The sequence below is a fragment of the Argiope bruennichi genome, chromosome 5 (assembly GCF_947563725.1).
Source record: "Argiope bruennichi chromosome 5, qqArgBrue1.1, whole genome shotgun sequence".
NCBI classification, from domain to species: Eukaryota; Metazoa; Arthropoda; class Arachnida; order Araneae; family Araneidae; genus Argiope; species Argiope bruennichi.
The window spans coordinates 45392819-45415583 of record NC_079155.1 but is presented as its reverse complement, the minus strand read 5'-3'; the positions used below and the strand labels follow the sequence as shown (position 1 = coordinate 45415583).

The 22765-nt window shown below is 24.8% G+C and overlaps 1 protein-coding gene across 4 annotated transcripts in view; it reads left to right on the top strand.

Moving 5' to 3' along the window:
- LOC129969226 (UDP-glucose:glycoprotein glucosyltransferase 1-like) overlaps positions 1 to 22765 on the top strand; it is a 51722-nt gene that overhangs the window by 12291 nt on the left and 16666 nt on the right. For all 4 annotated transcript variants that reach the window (XM_056083685.1, XM_056083687.1, XM_056083684.1 and 1 more), the window contains exons 10-30: positions 441 to 601; positions 2146 to 2301; positions 2745 to 2831; positions 4102 to 4221; positions 4905 to 4990; positions 6750 to 6885; positions 8754 to 8882; positions 9105 to 9188; positions 10511 to 10591; positions 10914 to 11037; positions 11241 to 11288; positions 11419 to 11513; positions 12069 to 12272; positions 13009 to 13140; positions 13581 to 13717; positions 14910 to 14999; positions 17197 to 17382; positions 18559 to 18748; positions 19459 to 19510; positions 20245 to 20351; positions 20869 to 20954. In XM_056083685.1, the coding sequence (XP_055939660.1) occupies positions 441 to 601; positions 2146 to 2301; positions 2745 to 2831; positions 4102 to 4221; positions 4905 to 4990; positions 6750 to 6885; positions 8754 to 8882; positions 9105 to 9188; positions 10511 to 10591; positions 10914 to 11037; positions 11241 to 11288; positions 11419 to 11513; positions 12069 to 12272; positions 13009 to 13140; positions 13581 to 13717; positions 14910 to 14999; positions 17197 to 17382; positions 18559 to 18748; positions 19459 to 19510; positions 20245 to 20351; positions 20869 to 20954 (2491 nt within the window). The remainder of the gene's footprint in view (positions 1 to 440; positions 602 to 2145; positions 2302 to 2744; positions 2832 to 4101; positions 4222 to 4904; positions 4991 to 6749; positions 6886 to 8753; positions 8883 to 9104; positions 9189 to 10510; positions 10592 to 10913; positions 11038 to 11240; positions 11289 to 11418; positions 11514 to 12068; positions 12273 to 13008; positions 13141 to 13580; positions 13718 to 14909; positions 15000 to 17196; positions 17383 to 18558; positions 18749 to 19458; positions 19511 to 20244; positions 20352 to 20868; positions 20955 to 22765) is intronic.

The window sequence follows — 22765 nt, the reverse complement described above, 5'->3', positions numbered from 1 at the left end:
CCTTTAAAAATAAAATTGAAACCATTTTTAATATATGTTCTGTTATTCATTATTCAGCAAACATATGGTGCCATTAATGTCAAATTAACACAATTTAATTTCCTTCCTTCTTTTGACATTAGAGATATGCATATATATCTTGTAAATTTCATAAAAGAAAACAAATAATGAGACAATTGTTCTACTTAGATGTTAATGATGAAATTTATAATAATATTACATGATAAATTGCTTTTATTGTTGTCATGATTAAATTTCAAGATGACTCTTAGACATTAGTAATTCTTAGAGCACCTTCTCTTTTTTAAAAAATTAGCATATATTTGTATCAAACCTGAAAGCTAAGGATGTATAAAGGCATATCTTTCTGAATTTTTTCATGTAAATTTTTTGCTAATTTTTATACAATTGTAATTTATAAAAAAATCACTATTTTCTAGAACTAAGTTTACAAGCAGCACAAAAGATTTTAAGTTCTCCTGTAGAAGAAACATTACGTGTTATGAAAGAAATTGCTCAAAATTTTCCTACTCAGGCTCGGTCTTTGGTACATGTTTCTGTCTCCAGTGATTTTAAGAAAGAAATGGAAAGAAACCAACAAGTGAGACATTGATATTATTTTAGTTTTATCTGATAATTTTTCTTTTTTTGATTAAGGGAATTTATTTGTTTAGAGTTGCTTCTTTTTTTTTTTTTTTTTTTCCAATTTGCATTTGCTTCTAATTTGTTTTGTAATATTACTGTATAAATTAACATTAATTGACAAAACTAAGTATTCTCATCTCAGCTTTACTTATACTTATAGAATCTGGTGTAGTACATTGAAAAAAAAAAAAAAAACTTACTGTGGTTTTGAATGTTTGCCTTTCCATAATTGGGCTCAACAGTTGTTATAACAACATAAAGATTTATAGTATTACTGTCAAAACCACATACAAAATTTCAGTTGATTGAGTCATTGCATTTTTGAATTATCGCATTCAGATACTCACAAATATACACTCTGATAGACCATCAATCCTTTAGTTGATTGGGTCTAAAATTTTATAGATTAATGATTCTAATGAAAAATGATTTATTAAATTTTATCTAACCAGCAGCATGTTACTGTGTTCACATGGACATGGATGGATAAAGTATCTAGTAATTTGGTGCAAAGGCTCTAGATCCCAAATCCCATGTATATAATTTAATTTTTAATATCTTCTTCACAGACAGTCATAATTGAAAAATTGTTGTTTTTTCTTTGTTATAAATGTAGCGATAGTATCGTAATTTTCACAAAAATTGAAACAAGAGATTTTCATGAATGACCGTATTTCAAACATTCCTGGGGCATATATCTGCTTGTCTGTTAACACAGTAACTCAAAAACGTTTTGAGCTAGACGAATGAAATTTGGTATATGGACTTATGATCAAATTTGTGGAATTTTGTCAAATTTTGATCAAAATCCATCTACAGAAAATTTGACTGTTCAGTTACAAGTGAACTTAATAATTTCAAAATACAAACAGCTTGGCATTCAGGTTTAACATCTAAAATATAGATTCTTCTCAAATTTTGAAACAAATCTGTTGAATGGTTGTTGGTCTGTATTTTCACATGCATGCAAATGTAATTATTCATAATAAAATGTTTTTTTTTAAAAAAAATGAAATGTGGCATGTTATTTTGTGACTACAATTATAGTCTGAATCAAATTCTGGCTTGATTTTGGTCATCCAAAAGGTATTTAAAGTATATGTACAATAAATTCAGTAAAAAAAGATCTACATTTCATAACTGTTTTTTGAATAATGTCTTGCAAGGCATTTATAGGCATACTGAACATCCATCTTTTATACAGAGGAGAGGGGAGTTTAAAGCTTAAGTAAAAATATATGAAAAAGCTTCAGGGACGCCACTCCAGGTAGTTTTAATTGTAATAAGAATTGAAATTTTCAAAATTCATACAACTTTTTAGGTCAATTTTTTTTTGTGTGTTTGCATTATTTTCGCTTATAAGTAAGAATGTACCCTTATAAAAAGTACAAATTATTATATCAATTTAGATATGTGATGAACATGCTTATACATTTATATTTCATGTATGAAAATCTGTGATTATTTTATTTTAAATGTCAGTTATTTTTCTTTTTATAGATGTTTATGCATCATCATAATTTAGGTCCTTCTGATGTTGCAATATTTGTAAATGGCATGTATTTTGATATGGAATCTACAGACATCTTTTCACTTCTTCAAACACTTAAGCAAGAAACTAGAGTCCTGGAAGCTTTGTATAAAATTAAAATACCTGTAAGTGAAATAATAATTTTCTTTCAGATTTGATTTTTTATAAGCTATGCTGTTAATAGTTACCTTCACTGTATGGGTTGTATTTATTGTGAAATACATCAACAGCTGATTGATTTCCATTTACAGAAGTGATATGTTCCATTTTTTTTAAATCCCTTTACATAAAATATTTTTTAAACAGGAACATTTTACCTTGTTATTGAATTTTATCATCGTTAAATTATATATGACTGACTTTTCAATTTTACATCTTGGAGCTATATATTATTTTTTAAAGGTGGGATTTAGGCATGCTGAATTTTAGAAGAATAAATAAATACTATCATATTTTTTTTTTGAATTTTTCATATATATATATATATATATTTAAGCTGGGATAACTGGATTTTATATGGGATTTTATGATATGAATTTATTTTATTGTGCTGATATTTTTTCTTTAGGAGGCACTTCTCACAAAACTCCTGAAAATAGATTTTGCTCATGATAAAGAGGAATATGCTGTTGATATAAGAGATTCTTCCATTCAAGTAAGTCAAAAAATTTTTCTATTATTATTTTACCATGATGAATTTAAATTTGTATTTTTTATTTTTCCTAAATTTATTCTTGCTGCTGATGTTGTAAAAAAAAGGTTATCGATTTCAATTTTATTTTTCTATTTGCTATTCTAAGGGAGGGAAAATCCCTAATTTGTTTGTTGATTTTATTCTGTCTCTTTGAAGAACGTTCATAAAGAAAATCATGTATATGTAAAGATTGTATTGAAATTTTTGATTATTAACAGATATCAATTTCCATAAAAATATTTGATTAAGTTTCACAAATTATTTTGTTTCTACAAATATATCTTTTTTTTAAAAAAAATTAAGCAAAAATATTATTTTTGATTTCTAAAGTTTCTTACTAATTTATCTAAGAATAATTTGTACCAACATCATGCTATAAATGGAATCTGTGATTTATAGTCATACCTTATGCATGAAGGAAAGAAGTTATTTAGTTATGTCATTAAAAAGTTTAGATAATGAGTAAATAAAGGTGAACATCTTCTAGTGTAGTTTCGACTGCAGTCTTCTACAATTATCATTATATTAGTTTTCAGTTGATGGAATTAAGTTTTTTTTATATTTTATGTGTAAATATTATTAGAGTAGTTTAATATTTAGATGATATCCTTACATGATTAGTGGAATTAATATTGCTTTTATTTTATATAAATATATTTGAAAAGGCTATGAAATAATTAATATAATTTAAAACAGCATGTTTGCTTCTACATTTTTCTTTTAAGTACTACAACTTTCATGAAAAATAGTTTTATAAATCTGTTTGAATCATTCTTTTAAAGTTTATGTAATCAAAAATTTATTATTTGAAGGCTAGTGTCACTAGGTGTTATATTTATTTTTAAACCTTCAAATTTTATAGGCATATTTTGTAATAAATTACTTTTTTTATTTATTAAAAACCATATTAAGTATTCTTTTATTAAACAGCATTTTTATAATAATTTATTATATTCGGTAATGTAATACCAAATATAATGAAATATTATAATAAATGTTGGTAGGCTTCAAATTCCAATATTTATAATTAAAATGTGATTTTTTTTTTTTTTTTTTTTTACATGAAAAGATATTTGAATACATTTTAGTTTTCTTACGTTGATAAAAATTTACCTGTTTGATTTATTCCTGTTCTTACTTCTTTTTAGTCTTTAAACTTTATTTATTTAATGTTCATTTTCTAAAAAATACTGGAATAAACAAAACTTTAATTTCTCATTTTCTTTTCTAGTATATCAATAACATTGAAACTGATCGTCCATATCGAAGCTGGCCTTCAAGTGTTCAAGATCTATTAAGACCAACTTATCCAGGAATGCTTCGTAGCATAAAAAAAAATATTTATCATTTGGTATTAATTTTTATTCTTTTATTTTTTATATTGTAAATTTTATTGAAAACTTGTTTTCTAATGATATTTTAGTCGAATTTTTATATATATTTAAATTTTAAACTGTATGATAATATTTATTTCTAATTTGATTCAATTTGATACATATTTAAATGTTAAATTGTAAGATAATATTTATTTCAAATTTTGAAACATTATATTATTTTGATATGTATTTAAATTTTAATATATAAACAAGGCAAATAATCTTAAAATAAACAAATTATATCTTTCTGTTTAATTTTTTAATTCTGTTTTGTATAAAATGGGAAGAAATGAAACTTTTTGATAAAAAATATTCTAACCTGTTTAATATTTGGCTTATTTAATAGATTGTGATGGTTAATTTAATCTTTAATAAATTGTAGGGAAAAGTAGTATTTTTTTTAAAGATCATAAAATGATATTTGTGTGTATTATTTAAAATAATCATATTTGCTTATTTACTTAAATTATAAAATGCATATAAAGTTAATAATTTTGCTTGGAACTTAATTTAATAAGAACAGATACTACCTCTTAAAGCACAACTTTTATTTAGTATTGTATTGTTAATTTGCAGTCATCTCTTTTCTTTTTTGTTTTTCCCATTGTTCAGTTTTTGGTATAAAGTGTTGAAAATTTTTATTGTTTAATTTTTTTAGGTCCTCATTGCTGATCCTTCAAAAGAAAGCTCAAGAGATCTTTTTAAACTTGCAGAATCTTTTTATGTTCATAAAGCTCCAGTTAGGTAAATATAATTTTTATTTAACAGTTTCTTTATTTGGTATTTTGAAGCTTCATTTAAAAATAATTACATTTCCTAATATTTAAAGGATTCTATTTTATTATTTTGATTAATTAAGCATATTTCTTTGATTTCACTCCATTATTCAGAAAATCATAATTTTTAATTTTTTTTTTTTTTGTAATATAGATTGGAATAATTTTTATTTTATTTTATTTATTTCAAAGTTTGTTTAAGCTAAATTCTTTTTATTTATTTGAAATGTTGTTTTCCTATTCTGCTAATCATCCTCTTGATAATTTATTGCATTAAAAATTTATATGCTTGTTGATTTTGTATTAGTAATGGAATAATTTGGTATGTTTTAACAAAGCACCAGATTCTAAATTTTAACCATTTTTTTTTATCATATGGATCCTTACTTAACATTATTGATTAATAAGCTGAGTATATGATACTATTTTTTTTCATTATAATGAATTTTCTAACTCATATTAATATATATATAAATTTTAAAAAAATCAATTTTATCATTTTTTTTCTTTAATTCTGCTTTTTTCACATCACATAATGGCTTATAAATATGGCTTTCGTTGTTGTTATTTTCTTCTTGAATAGAATAGTTGAGTTTAACTAGGATTATTTCATGAATCTTAGTCTTAAAAAATAATGTTGGTATTTTTTACAACTAAGTATTTAATACATGTTATTATTTTATTGAACTGTACATATATATATTCATGTTTGTACATGAATTAAATATATTGTTCTATATATTAAGATTTAAAAATAAGCAATGAATAGTGCTCAAAATTTATGTTGTCTTGTGAGCAAATTTAATTTTTAAGTTATTTTAAATCACAGTATATTAGAAATACCTATAATTCAAGGTCCTTATATAAATTTGTGATCTACAATTTTTAATCGTAATTACCTGTATGGATTGCATGAAAAATAAAAACCACTGACTTATTGATAGGATTAGTCCCATGAATAAAATATTTTTTTTTCAAAACTACTTATTGATGATGTATTAATTAAAACATGATCATCTTCCTTACTTACACAAGCATTTTGCAAAAGTCCTTACTGCATAATGCAATGAATTATATCTGCAGTTTAGATTCAAATATTTTTGCTTACATGTATATAATAATTTTATTCTTTAGGAACTATTTAAATATAAATTCAATATAAATGCTATAGGAGTACAATTAAAATCTATATGTGGAATATTTAAAGCTGTTTATAATTGTTGTGTTTTTCTTTGCACAAACACAAACAATTTAATACTTTTTTGCATATATATGGAAAGGGGGTGGGTGGGGGTGGCAGGTACTATTTCTACCAAAGCACTTATTTTTTCATTGTATTTTCAATAATGCTTTCACTGTTGTTTTAAGTAATTTTTGCAGATTATTACAAATAAAATTATTCGAAGGTTATCATTATGTATTACCTTTATTTCTGATATAAGTATGTATTTGTGTTTTCATTTTTATGAATTTGAAGTGATTTTGGCAATTATCCAGTAGGCAATTATATGAAATAGTTTAGTATATTTCTTGTCATTGCTCCATATGCTCATTAATGAGCATTTAATGCATCACTGGTTTTATATAATAAACAGATTATTATGCATTTATTAAATTGTATAATATTTTGTTAAAAAATAGTGTTAAATTTATTAATAACTTATGTTAAGTAAATTATATGATCTTTTATAGATAATTTTTATTTTGACTCTATTTCCTTTTTATAGGATAGGATTATTATTTGCTGTGAATCCAGATACATCTTTTGATGGTTTTCACGATGCTGGAGTAGCATTCCTGAATGCTTTCAATTTCATCAGCCAAGATAAATCTCCTTATGATGGACTTTCATTTATTACTGATGTAATTTTTTTTTTATTTCTGTGTGTTTAAGAGATTCTGAATATAATTTTAATTAATGGATTTGGATCAAAAACATTGATTTCTAATTGTTGATAAATGGAAAATCACTGCATTAAATATTATAAAGCTTTAAGAAATGCTATTTAAGGGAGATGGTACTAATTAAATAGTATGAAAATCTGATGGTAAATACTTTCTAGAAGGATCCATATTCAATTAGTGGATATTTTATAGTGCAAACATTTTAAAAAGCTATGGTATGTGTTACATTGAAAGAGTTGCACTTTTTATTATTTGCTATAGCAGAGGTTGGGGAAAAAAGAAAGAAACGAAAACTCAGGAGTTGTAAAAAGTTGTAGTGAACTCACCAGATGGTTGAATTAAAACAGATATAGAAATTAGGAAACTTAGTGTGTACTTTTATATGTTGTTCAATAGCTTACATAGCTGGATTTTGTTATTTAACATGCATAACTTTTCTGTCTACTGTATGGATGAATCTTGTGGTTAAAATATTTAGTGCATGATTAATTATTATTATTAAGAAAGATTGGTAAAATTTAAATGAAATGGCGTTTAGAACAACAAACAAGAAAAAGAAATCTGTTATATAGTGGATGCCTGTTGATATGATTTTAGTCAATGTTATAATTTGCTTTACATTATGAAATGTTTCTGATTCCAAAACAAAGTATTCTAATGTACACTAATAATAATAATAATGATTTAGTGTGATCATTCTTGGCTTAATTTTATCAGTTTTGAAGTAGAGGATTGAGCCATCCTCCATTTTGAATAATTTTGAAATTTCTTATTGCATCTGTAAGAAAAAATCTGGGAATATTTTTTTTTCTAGAGAAAAGGTTCATATTCTTTTGTCTGGACATGAATGATCTTGATTGGATTAAAAGGAAGGCTATACTGTCAGATCTGGCTTGAAAATCTATTAAATAGCCATAAATGATGCATGTAATTGAATCATAAAGCAAAATGGATTTTGAAGAAACTTATTTGTTAAAGATAAATCTTGGCATTATACCCAAAATGAGTTAACACAATGCTATGGAGCAATTGAAAATTTCGCACCTCTTCTATGTAAATTTTGAAAAATCATGAGCTTTTTATGATCAAGACCAAGAACTAAAAATGGAGGATTCCAATGGGATTGAAGATGTTTTTTAAAAAAACTCTCCAATGGAGTTTATAATAAGGCAAATTATTTGATATTTTGAAATAGATATTCGTCATCATTCAACAAATTTAAAAAAAAACGTGTATTAACAGTATAGAAGTAAAATGTTAAGAAATAATTGTGGGTAGACAACAATTAATGAATTTTTTATATGAAATAAACTATAAAGATGAGTATTTTTTTCTTTCTTTCCTTGGATATGATAAAAATATATTACAGTTTACTCAATTTGGTTATTACTCTCAGTCAGCTACTGTCATTTAAATTTGTAAGACTGAAGTGATCACATAAAATAACAGCTACTATATATAAATAATTGAATAAATATACAATTTATTTTTTTGCATGTTCAAAATCAAATTATCTTGAAAATATATGATAAATTGATATTCAGCTAATAAATAATTTGATGACTAGTTTTATCTTTAAATTGATTATTTTTTGTTAACTTATCCCTCACTTTGGTACTAATTAAATTTTTATTTTGAATAAAATCTGTTTATTTATGGAAAGATGTTTGGATTTTAGGAGTATAGATTATATATTTTTATATTTATTTCACATGCATGTTTATGTAAATATATTTCCTGGTTTTATTAAAAATATTTTATTTAGTGCAATATGAAATATGTATTGCTTGGACATACTGCATTTTAATTTCTAAAAATATTTTTAGGTATATGCAAATACAGAAGAAAGAGATGTATCTCCTGAGAGTGTTGTTGCTCACTTCAAATCTATGTACACATCTGAAGATTTAGAATTAGTGTTTGGGCCAGAATCTGATTATGATACAGGAAGAAAGGTGATTTTTTAATTTTGATGTAATATTATAAAAGAGTTATACACATTGTTTCATTCCTTTGGTTTTTATCAATTTTTTTTAAATTGTAGAATGTTAGATAGTTTGGACAGTATTTGGAATTAAAATGAACATTTATATTGCTTTGTATTAATGTTCCTTTTGAGATCTTAATATATTTTATCATGTGTTTAATGTTTATCTTTTGTTTCCTTTTGCTTGAAGACAGCATGGGAATTTATTAATAAAACTGGACTTGGTAAGCCTCCACAAGTTTTGCTCAATGGTGTCATGCTGAAACAGAAACAGGTGAGTGAGTGATGTTATAAAGAATTCATAAATAATTATTTTTAATATATATATATATATATATATAAATTTATGTATTGTACCTGCATAGAGGATTGAACTAAAATACTAATATCTCTAAAATTACTATTCGAAACATTGTTATCAATTGTTTAATAAAATTTTCTATTTGATAATCCAAATGATAATCAAATCTACTACTTTCAATTTTATTTTTTATTTATGTGGAAAATATCAGTTTACTTATATTATATCCTACAAATTGATTGTTATTTAATTTTTAGTTCTTATTCTGTAGAAGTGGGTAACATTTTTATGATATTGTTAATATATAATAATTTTCCATTTACAAAATTCTTAAGTAGTAATGTTTATGAAAGATATTTTTTTAATGCTTAATTTGATATAAAATTAAATTTCATAGAGCCAAAAATAGGAAAGTATAATAATGTTCTTTCAGTTTATTTAAAATGGCAGACTATAATAAATCAGAACAATGCCTTTTTATTACATATTTTTAATTAATTATTTAGTATGCTGGGCTGTTGTTTCTTTACTGTGAGATTCCCTTATGTTAATGAAAAATTTCTGAATTATTATTATTTAAATAACATCTTGCATGTTATTTTCAAGGTTTTTATTGTTACTTTCAGATATATTTATTTAATGTAACTGAATGTCAGTCTGGCACTTACTATTATCTTAAAATTGTAGTATATTATATATATATATATAAAGTATAAATAAATTAATAATATTGATGTATTAATATCACAGCAAGCTGAAAATGGATTGAGTTTGATATTTTTAATTTAACCCATTTTCTCATTGAAAATTATATGATTAAAATGCAGATGGATAATAAAGCAGTGATATGATTAAAAAATGAATATAATAAAAAAAAAATACTTGTATTTAGTAAAGACAATATATTGGATATTAGTTGGTTACTAAATGCAGGAAAAAAAAAAAAAAGAAAAAAAAAAAGATTTCATTAGAATACTTTCAGAGTTTATAATTTTGCTGATTTGAGAATCTGAATTGAAAAAATTTCTCACTAAATTAATTTTTTAATTATTCTGTTTTGTTTTAATATCTATATTATCTTTGATCCTCTTTAATTTGGATAATTATCATTGATTATTTAATTTTTCTGAATTTCAACATTATTATTATGCAATTTACGTAATATAATAAATGTAGCAAATCTTTCAATTCTCAAATCATGATATGAATATGTATAATCCACATTTTCTAAATATGTTTATCTCGAATATTGTCTGTATATGTCATAAATCTAATTCTTTTTTTTTTATCAACAGTTGACTGCAGATATGTTCGAAGAAGCCATATTGACTGAAATAATGAGACAAACACCATTTTTACAGAAAAGTGTCTATAAAGTATGCACATATGATTTTGCTTTAAATTTGACTGTATATCTTAATTTTACTCAAAGTATTTATTGAAGCTCATAAATATATCTGTAAAATTAAACAGTTAAATTTAGTGATCATTCTCTGATTTGCATCAAATTAATTTTTAATATCTTAAAATCACTCCTTTATCTTAAATTTATTAAATATAATTGCTAACGATTGAAAGAAATGCCCTATTCAATTTGCTGTTAATTTTTTTTATTTGACTTTATTACATCTTGTATACTAAGGAAGCTCTAATTTTGATTTAGTTGTTTTTGGTTTTCATTTATAATATATTCCATAGGGAGAACTTACTGATTCCCACAATGTATTGGATTACATAATGGATCAGAAAAATGTTATGCCTCGTCTTAATCAAAGAGTCCTAAGTTCTGATTCTTCTTATTTGGATTTTCTATCAGATAATGGTGATTTAAAAATATTTTATTTTAAACTTGCATTTATTGAATTATTGCATGTTTATTGTTTTATATTTTGATGTGACTTATCAGATAATTATTAATTAATTATAAAATTTATAAATTAAGAAAAAATTACTGATATTTGAATTAGTTTTCTCTTTTGGTTGTAGATTGCTATAATTGAACTTTGTTTATTGTATTTCTTTCAGCTGAAATGAAATCCATTGTGACAAATTTGAAGTATTTTGCTAAACGAGGTAAGACAAACTTAATTTTAACTTTTAATTATTTAAAATTATATTTACCTGTAATTAATTACTTTGTTGTTAGAAATGAGAGTTGTATGCTATAATTTTTTAATTTGTTTTTAATTTATTCATATCATAGATGATGAAGAATTCCGTAGCTTGACTATTTGGGTTGCTACAGATGTTGAAACTTATGAGGGCCGAGCTTTATTAGCCTCTGCATTTGCTCATCTAGTAAGTTTTATATTAATCTCGAAATTTGTTTAAAATATGACAGGCAAACTTTTTTCATGTTTAAATATCTTTACATCATAAAAATATAATAACTTATTCTTAATCCATTAATTTAATGATAATGGAATAATGTTCATTGCACTTATTAAAATGTAATGCTTTTAATAATAAAAATCAAATTTTTGTTACAAAAAATACTAAAAAAAAAAAAAAAAAAAAAAATTATAAATAAGGAATCAATATATAGTGAAGACATCAAATATTGTAACTTTTGATTTCAAGGAATATAAAATATTTTCCTTGGTCATTAATAAATTGCTATATTCTTGCTTTGAAATGAATTTAAAATTGTAAACTATATCAATACATGAATTAAGGATTGTTCAAAGTTGTATAGGAAATTATTTAATGTAAAATTAAGGAATTTTAACATTCTCTCTAGTAGTAAGCATTAATCAAATCCATTTTATATTTTTAATGGAAGTAATAAATGAAATTTTGCTTCAATAATAATAATTTTCATTTTTCTAAATGAATTTTTTTTTTTTTCAATAGAAATCAAGCGCTCATTCTCGCCTAGGAATAATCCATAACCCAATTTCTAATAAAGGAACAGGCATTTTCAGAAAAGCTATTCAAGTTGCCTTAGATACTTTGGATCGACATACTTCTAAATTATTTATAACAAAAATATTGAAGCCAGCCAACGCTAAACAGATAATCAACAATGAAAAGTCGCTTATGGATTTTGCAGTATCAGTAAGTGATATTCTATTTCTTTTACAACATTTTTATTTATTATTTTTATTGCAATTTTTTGTTAAGAAACAGACAAATAAATAATTAAAATTTTAGCTTTCTGTTATATTTTTGAGATTGGAAAGAAAAAAATCAAGGTAGAGAAACTTTGAAGATATTCAGTTAAAAATGTATTTCAATTGGAATAATATTTTCTTACAATTAATAAGTTTAAAATTATTATTGTTTTTTTAGAAATGAAAATATTTTGTCTTTTTGTCTTCTCTTCCTTGACTTTCTTTTTATCTAATTGTTGTTTTCTTACTTCACTCATTTTCTCACCAGAACACAGCATGAAGTTCTCCTTTCACTTCATAAGCTTATAACTGTTTTCTTATTCATTATGTGTTCCTGCTGACTGAAATTATATATATATATCATATTGTAAGAGTAGATAAAGAAAAAATAGTTTAACTATTGAGGAACTTTAAGTTAAAAATAAAGAGATTGTTATCATTATCACAAACAAATGAATAAAACAGTTGTAAAAGCTGGAAAATTCAGAAATTTATAACAATTGAGATAGATGGTGTTTTGAAAAAAACTTATTTAAAATAAACATATTATTTTTTAAAAATTGTTTTCGGCATTCTATTCTTTATGTTCATGAATATTTCATTTAAATACTCTTAGCATTTCCATTTTATTTTATTTTCTGTTTCTCATAAGAATGGAAACTTAATTATATCTTTCATAGAATATGGACACTGATGTATTTATGAAAAAGTTGAATGATTTTGATGATAAATCTCTGAAACATCATAAAGTTTTCAGCAAAAAGATTCTGAAGATTTCTCCCGGCCAAAGAGCTGTTGTCATTAATGGTAGGGTAAGTATCTTGATTCATTCACTGTTTTTAAACTTTAATAATGGGGGGGGGGAGGTGTTTTAATGAATTTATTTTCCTTTTTTTTAATGTTAAACTGATTATTCTATTGATATTTCTAATGTTAAACTGATTATTAATTATCTTATCAGTATTCATTTTTATAAACTATCTGATTACTTCATTTAATTGTATATATAAATGTAAGTGATATATATTTGCTCTCAAATTACATAGTTTCTTAGTTTCAACAATTTTCTCTCTAATTAACTTCACAAGTAATTAAGATTAATTATTTCAACTTATAAATGCATTCTTATGTGTGTTAAAGTGGGAAAACAAGATTGCTAATTAAAGAATGAATGGTTAGAAAGGTTTCTTAAAAGAAATAGAGAGAGATAATCTTTCAAAGAAATTATTTTATTTACTTTCATGTTTTTTAGGTTGTAGGACCTTTTGATGAAAATGAAGAATTCACTCAAGAAGACTTTCATCTTTTAGAAGTGTATTCTAAAAGTTTGTATGCCGATAAATTAGTTTCTGAATTAAAAAGTGGCCTTGAACCATCAGAGATGGATAGGTAGAGCTTAGTATTTTTCATTTGTTTTTTTAAAGATTTGTACTTTCTTTTTTTCTAAAATCTGTTCTCAAAATAAGCTTTGGTGTGTATATATATAACTAGCTTATATACTCAGAAATGCTTGAGTTTTAGTTAAATAATTCATCCAAACAGCTGTGCATAAATTTTTAAAAACATAAATTGACGCTCTCTTAGTAATGTCCTTTTCAGAATAAACAAAGAATTTATAAAATTAGAAAGTAATATATGCAAGAAAAATCCAAGTAATATTTATAATCAGAAAATCATATAGCAAAAGGCTGTATATTAAAAAAGATGAAAATAAAGCTCCATATTAAAAAATATGCATCTCCAGGCTGAAAGTAGAAGGTAAGTTCTTTGTTGAAAACAGTAAAACTAATTCAAAGTATGTCTTGACAAATTTAATGCTTTGAAAATTAATTTTAAGAAAACCTATTTAATTAATCGTAAAGAAACTGATCGCAAGACTTTCCTTATGATTCATCACATTTCTGCTTAAAATATGCAGAAAATCTACTAAATAGTATGGATTTAAATGTATTTGCTATGTAGACTGTTGAAGGTTCTTCTTAAAAATAAATAAAATATCCTTCTGGGAATGAAACTTCAGATCTATATAGTCAGCTCTGGTTGTTTTACCAACTGAGACAGGAGCTATTTTAATGTTCAATATCATCATACAAATTCACCATCTGATTTCAACTTCTATAGAATACAAATTATTTATGTGCTTTTTTTTTTTTTTTTTTTTTTTTTTTTGTACGATTGTTTAATCTTAAAGGCTGATTTTCAGAAGTTCATGAACACTACTCACATAATGGAAAAATAATTTTTAATGAATAAGAAATTAAATATTTAATTCATTATTTCAAAATCTTTCTTAAAACTTTTTTTTTTTTTTTTTTGAAAAACTAGTAAGCAAAATTTAAAGAATTTTTTTTTTCAGTAGTTAGGATTTCTATAGCATCATAGCAATAAAAAAATGATTTTAATCTGTTCAAAAAATATTTCAATAACAAATTATTCAACAAATAACAACAATTTAACAAATTTTTCAATTTTTTTTCAAAGGAAAAAGCTTTGCTTGTACTGTAGATTTCTATATTTCTTTTGATATTTCTGTAAATCTTTGTATTTTGTATGTGGTTTTAATCCTATTCTTGTTTTGCAGTGAAAAGGTGATGAAAGTGGCTTCAGTTTTATTGTCACAACCTCAATTAAAAGTCAGACATGAAATAAAATTCTACAGTGACAAACACAGGTACTTACTTTTTATGTTCATAATTGATGCACTCATTTTTCAATATTTTTTTAGCATTATCAACATATGTATCTTGATTTATGATGAATAAGTGAAAAGAAATGTAGTGATTTCATTATAAAGAGTTTTGCACACACACAAAATAATAATACATTTCATATCTATTTTCATTTATAATTTTCTTGTATAATAATTGAAATAGATTATGTATTAATACATTTTTTTTCTGAATTTAAATTAATATTCATATGTCAACATAAAGATACGCCTGTTCTACATTATTACATATGGGAAAAAAATTTATAAACAGATCATTGTTGATAATAAGATGAACGCTTACAACTTAATAAAATAGATTATTTTGCTTACATTTCATGGTTGAAGATCTCCCCCAAAAGTTTTATAAAGCTGTTATCCAGCCTGTTATGTCAACTATTAGACTGTTAACCAACCACAATAATATTATAATGCTACCAGAGAGAGCTGAGAGCCTCTTACTTATATGGCAGCTCCCAATCTTTATATTTGCTTTCCCTCAACTCCCATACCAATATAATATTTAATAACCATCATAAATTTAAAACTTGAATTTTATTTTATTACCAAAACAATTAAATTTGTAACAATTAATTTACCTTTGTAAAGTATACTTCATTTAAAAGTTTTACATTTCTTGTTGAAAAAAAGAGAGAAAAAAAAGCATAGAAATATAATACTATTTTCATGAATGAATATTTTCTATTAATATTTATTTTAAAATGTCTAATGAAAATATAATTCAATTCTACAATAAACAATGTCTTATCACAAAATTTTTTAATTCTTATCCTGTCCCTAAAATAAATGAATAAGTAAATAAAAATCAGGGCCAATATTTTTTTTTTTTTTTCTTCTTCTAGTATTGCAACATTGATATTTAATCTTTGATTTTCTAACAGATTTTCCTGAAATAAAATAAATACAAAATAATAGCTTAATAAAAATTTTATTAATTTAAAATTTTTTCACTTGATGAAATTTTGGTTTATTTTTTTTTTTTTTGAGTTAAAGTAACTTAATTTGAATCCTGAAAAAAAGAGTTCGAATTTACGATTGTAAAAGATGGGATTAATTTCTGGAATAATATGTTTGTCCTTATCAGTCATTGCAGCTTCATAATCAACATCATTCATTCATTGAAGCTTTTAACTAAGTTATAAATTGTCAAAGGCTTATAGTCTCAAATAAAAGATGAGGAGGTGAAAAAATTTTACAATGTAATCATGCAGCACTTAATCATTTGTCTCTACTAATAATAAAGATGAATGTGTGTTGGTGCTCTGCAGGCCAGATTGTTTGATCTACTGCTATCAAAACTGGAACATGTATGTCTTGGAGAATGAAAATGTGTACATTGGAGCAAATTTTTTTAAAAAAATTTCAGTTGGAGTTTTAATTAATTAAAAATTAAGCTGAATTTTTGGCATTTTCCGTGATAACATCTGAAAATATTACTGCACATAAATGAAATTTGCTTTATTTTAAAACACAACAATTTGTCTTTCTAATGATGTCAATTCAATAAACATAAAAAGTTTTGCTGAATTGTGGCAAAATTGCCCTGAAATTCAAACCATTTACTTTACTTAATCATAAAAAAAAATTTATTGTATGATTTTCTGCTACTTCAAAAGCTAAAGAAAGATTGTTTAAGGTCTGTGTATCTTACAAGACAAATAACAAAGTGAAATCATAATATAGTGATGATAGTGGCAGATAAAGATAGTGAAATTTGGAAGATAAATGAACTTCTTTTAACATTCTTAATAGTGCTCTGATACCTTAGGATTGGTATTCTGTAGAAAACTTCATTTACACAATAACAGAACCTAAGTAAGACAATTAAAGTAGCACAATTTGACAGAATCATAGACATGAAGTTGCATCAAATTGATTTATATTGAAAACAAACATTCATTATTGGTTATTTTCAAACATCTGAAAACAACCAATATTCCTGATGTATTAGATGGTTATCTGAAGCGACTAGTTTAAAATAAAAGTAAAGCATCAATTTAATTGCATATAAATGTTCGTGATTGAAGGAAATATAACATGCAGGTGCACTTTTAATATTTGAAATTTTTGAAGTGATTAAATGTATTTTTCTTTCTTTTTCTTCTATAGATATAATGCATGTATTTACTTTTCTTTTTAGTGCTATTAAAATTCCAGCTGCTGATATAGAGGAACCTGCTCATGAAATAGTTGCCATTCTTGACCCTGTGTCAAAAGGTGCTGGAAAATTAGCTTCTATACTTGGGGTGTTACAACGAGTTATAAATGCTCATTTTACTATATTTTTCAATTGTGTAGATAAGCATTCAGCAATGCCACTGAAAAGGTAAGCACCATGACTTCTTATGCTGTATGAATGACGTGTAAATTAAAACTTTTTGCTTAGAATTTTGTCATATCCCTAATGTTTTTTTAGTATTTAAAATCTTTGTTTTGTTTTAGTAAAATTTGTAAATAGATTTTTTTTTTTTCAGTTTCATTTTGCTAGCCTAAAATATAGACAAGCCTCTGAACTTTGCAAATCTATTTTTTTAATCTAATCTTACTAAATCTATTTTTTAAAATCTATCTTGTCAAATCTATTTTTTTTATCTTACTAAATTTCTGTATGAAATTATTAAAATATTGAATAAAAAATATGCAAGGGGAAGAAGTTATTAATAATATAATTAAAGTATAAAATTTACTGTAATCTTTCTACTAATTTTTTAGAAAACTATGGATTTTTAATTAGCACGAATTTTTTTTTTCATAAATATTGCCATATTTAAAAATAATTTTAAAAATGTTTTCAATGTTTGTTTCCTTTCCTTGCTTTGAAATTGATTGATTTCATTAATTAATGGTTTTGTCCAATTAAGTAGTCAAGGCTATTTACTTAATCAGCTTGATTAAATCCTAATTGAAAATAATCAGTATTTAACTATGATCAACAGGTGTTGCAGTCTGTTAAAAATTTCCTAAAAGGCTAATAAAAATTTAAAAGCTGGCTAAACATGAACCATTTGCTTAGTAAGGTGACGTTTTATAGAGCAATAATGAATTGAAAGCAAATGGAAATGAAATCCAATTAGCTTTGAAACTCTTGTTTATGGAGAAAGCATATTTACAGAAGGTAAGAAAGAAAGAATCAATATACTAGGCTCTTATTGATTTGATATTCTGAATGTTGATATTGATACTCTGCAGAAGGAATTCTTATTTCACAAATCTAACTTAGAATATTTAAATTTTAATGATATTAATGAATGAATAAAAGTGCCAGCTCAGGTATCGCTCTCGTCATCTGACATTGTTCAAAATTATGATGTCGTCCCAAAATAGCCCTAGTGTTGCTTTAAAACTGGACTTTAATATAACTAAACTAAACTGCCATTCTTGATTCTCTCTATATTTCTCTCCCCCCCACCCCCATTTGCTTAACAAAACTTATTCTGTATTTTCAAATTAACTCAAAAAAGAAATTGAAAATATGAACTCAATCTTTTTCTTTCTGTTACAGTTTCTCCCGATTTGTGCTTAGTGAAGAGCCCATATTTGGATCTAATGGAAACTTTGGAATTGCTCCATTTGCAAAGTTTTCCAGTCTACCTACTTCACCACTGTTTACTCTAGGTATGGTTACTCCAGAAAATTGGCTTGTGGAAGTCGTAAAATCGCCATATGATTTAGATAACATTCATTTAGAACAGGTAAGTACTATATAGTTAGAAAATTACATGATTAAAAAATTTTTCATTGTTTGCTTAGAAAATTTTTCCTGAAGAATAATTACTTAAAGTGGAAGGTTGTCCATTGAAGAAACTGCCAGTAATTTATTATTATGAAAATAAAAATTTAAATGATATTCAAATTTCTAAACCAGAATATCAAAATATGATAATGTTTTAGTTGATTCATATCATTGAATTACTTTTAAAAATTGATTTTTAATAAGGGCATTACACCTCCTGCTAGCCATGTTCACCAACCCCCAAGAATCACATTGTGATTCTTCTGGGATGACTATATGATTTCCAGCTCATCCTGCTCACTCCTCATATAGTTATATATTACTGCTATTAATAAATTATAAATACATTCATTACTAAAAGTAAATTCTTTCAAATTGCATGCATTACTAGCATTAATTTTTCATCAATTGCTAAAAATTAAATTGTTTCATTTCACCTTTTTGGAATGTAGTCTTATTTTCTTTCTTGTAACCAATTTTAATTTCATGTCACCTTGATTTTTAAAAAAAGTTGTTGTGTGGTTCTGAATGTTTATTTTATGTTGAAGAATATTCCACTTTTATATTCGTATCATTGTTTTATTTCATATTAATTTTTATTTGCTCAAAATTTAGTTTTTGTTTAAGTAAAAATGAGCCAGTACGTAAACCAGACTTTATGTTACTTAGGTGGAAAGCAATGTCCATGCCGATTTTGAACTGGAACATTTGCTTATTGAAGGTAATTTCTTTCTTTCTTTTGATATAAAAATTTGAATTCTGATAAGTATAAGGATCCATTATAGCTTGTTTGTCATTTAAAGTTATTGATATGTATGCCTTTGTTTGAACAATTACGTAAAAAAAGGGGGGGGGGCAGGATTTGTTTTAAAATTCTTTGTTTTCAACATGTCTCTTTCTTTTGAAAAAAAAAGGGGGGGTTCTGATTTTATTCTTTAGTTTCCAATGCTAAGTTAATGTTTAGTAATACTAGCATATTATGTTACCCTTGCATGCATTCTTTAGATATTCTCAAAATAGCAAGTTTTAAGTTCAGCCAACCAAAAAATACAATTTAATACTCTTCTCATAATATCAAGGTTAAATATTTGTTTTGAAGAATAAAAATCTTTAACTTATATTTCTAAAATAAGGCTTCCCAAAAGCAAATTAATGAAATTTAAAAGGAAAAATAATTTAAATATTCTTACTTTCTGGTATTCTTTTTAATGCATGCACTTCTAAAAAAAAATAGCTATTTTAAAACACACTGGCATTTTTAGAAAATGTGTACTTTGAAAATAGTTATTGTATGACAAGCTCACTCATTTAACTTTATAAACCTTTTCACATAGTGTTCTATTAAAATGCTTTCCTTCAGTAATGAAATCTGGCTATGTTAAAATTATCAAAAAATAAATAAATTAATTTAAAAAAAATGAATAAATAAACAATTTATATTCAATTATTTTGCAGGTCATTGTTATGAACAATCATCAGGAAACCCTCCTAGAGGTTTACAATTCATTCTTGGAACAAATAAAAAGCCAGATCTCGTTGATACCATTGTTATGGCTAATCTGGTTTGTTTTTAATTTTATTATCTGTCCGTTGTCTTTTGTCATCTCATTATATAGGAAACCCAGTTATTTTAAATGTTTTATATTTTATATCTTTATTTATAAATGGTGAGTGGAAAATTCCAGGATATTGAGAAAAGTATTAGCTTTATTTACTATTTGTTTTCTCAATAATTTTGAATCCCTCCTTTTGTTTTAAATTTATATAGCGATTTATGCTGTTGCGAAAAGTTCTTTGATTATTTGCATTTAATGTTAAGTATTCTTTAATTTGTTAATTGACTGGTATATATAAAAATGTGGGAAAATATAGTTTTAAATGTGTGTTATGTTTAAGATAAAAAACACTATTGGTAGCTATTACAATTTTTTTTTTGTTTAAAATATATTTTAATGTAATGTAATGCAGAAATGTAACTTTTTTTTAACTGAGTAATATGTTTTTTTATAAATTGAATCAATCTGTTATGAATGTGTATAATTTTATATTTGTATAACAATATTCAGTGTAATTCAACAGGGTTATTTCCAATTAAAAGCAAATCCTGGAGCTTGGCATTTGAATTTGAGAGAAGGCAGATCATCTGAAATTTATGAAATTACAGGGTTTGATATATTTTATTATTATATTTGTTCTAAGAGCTAAGAAATCTTATTATTTCGGTCATTAATTTTTCATTGAGTTCAAGATAGCGCTGCAAATTAAAATAATTTGATTGTTTTGAAGATTTCAACTTTAAAGTATTCCAAAGATTTACATTTATATTTTGTCACTTATTTTATAAATATTGCCATTTTTTTGCAATTTCATTTATTAATTTTTAATGTTATTTTGATTTTCTAAATGCTTCGTTTAAAATATAGATTTTTCTTGTATTTCTATTTCTTGTATAATATATACTATACTTAAAATGCAATCAATAAGTTTCAAGGTCGTCTAATGAATGCAAATAAAGCCTTTTACGAATTAAAATGATTTTTTTAAATCCTCACTGCTATCAAGAAATAAAAAAATTTTACTATATAAAACCTTAATTAGACCAATACTTACCTATGGTTCAGAGTTCTGGACCTGACCAAAGCTAGAGAAAGTAAAATAGCCATTTTTAAAAGAAAAATTCTGCAAGCCATTCTTGGTGGGATAGAAATCAACAATGTTTAGAGAAGACGATATAACTTTGAGTTATATAAAATCTATAGAGAGCCAGATATTATAATGTTCATAAAAATAAATCGGATGAACTGGCTGGCTCATATATTTAGAATGGATGATGATTCCATAAAAAAAATTCTTTTACATAAACTTCTAACAATTAGGAAAAGGGGTAGACCCAAAATGAGACATATGGAATCAATAGAGACAGACTTCCTGGCTATCCAGGAAAGAAACTGGCACACAGCACAAGTGTCAAAAGTAGAATGCGATGGAACAGAATTCAGAGGAAGGCACTGGTCCAGCCCAGGTTTTGTTAGCCAAATATGATGAAGATACTTAAAATGCTGTTTATTGAATAATTCACTCTTTGCTAACAATCCATTTGGAATTTAATTAACTTATCTGACGTAATCTCAGGACTTATATACTTTCATATGTCATCCAGCATGTACTGTGACATTATATCCTTTTTTACATTTTATAAAATGAAGGACTTCATAAAATTTATGCTATGCATTAGATAACTTAGATCAAGTTAATATTGACTTTGCTTTCTGTTTCACAACGATCAAAGTTTCAAATTTATTTCTCATAAGCCTTGCAACAAATTTATAAGTTCTTCATTTGCTTAGATTTTTTAGTTATTATTAAATGAAGTGTATGAAAAAGAAAGTGCAATGAACTATGTAAAATAAGTTTATAATAGATGGCAAAAAACATATAATAGATTCTTAAAAATAAATTATGCAATATTACTGAGATGAATTATTGAAAATTATCATGCAATCAGTGTATTGAATAAATGTGTATATGTGTATGTATTCATATATTTTATCAAGCATATATTCATTATATAATTTTACATCATACTCTGATTTGCTGTAATGAAAATTAGCTGTCATTGTTTGAAATTAAAATTAAAAAAACTGGAGAAGGGGAAAAATTATACCTTCTTTAAACTTAGTCCTTTAACTTAATTTTATGACTTTATTCCTTAAGTCCTTTCAACTTAATTGGCATAACTTTGAAATTTCTATTATATTGTTATGGAACTTCTGGAGTTCTTTCTGATTTGTTGGTCAATGAAGAAAACAGTCCTCTAATAATGGACAACGACTTTTATTAAACAGAAAGGAATACAAAGATGACTAATATACAGCCGAGACAAACACAGGCAGCACACTATTGTGGACACAAACAGTAGTCCACAACTAATAATCGGTAATAATAATAACCACAGCACACAAAGCAGCCAGACAGA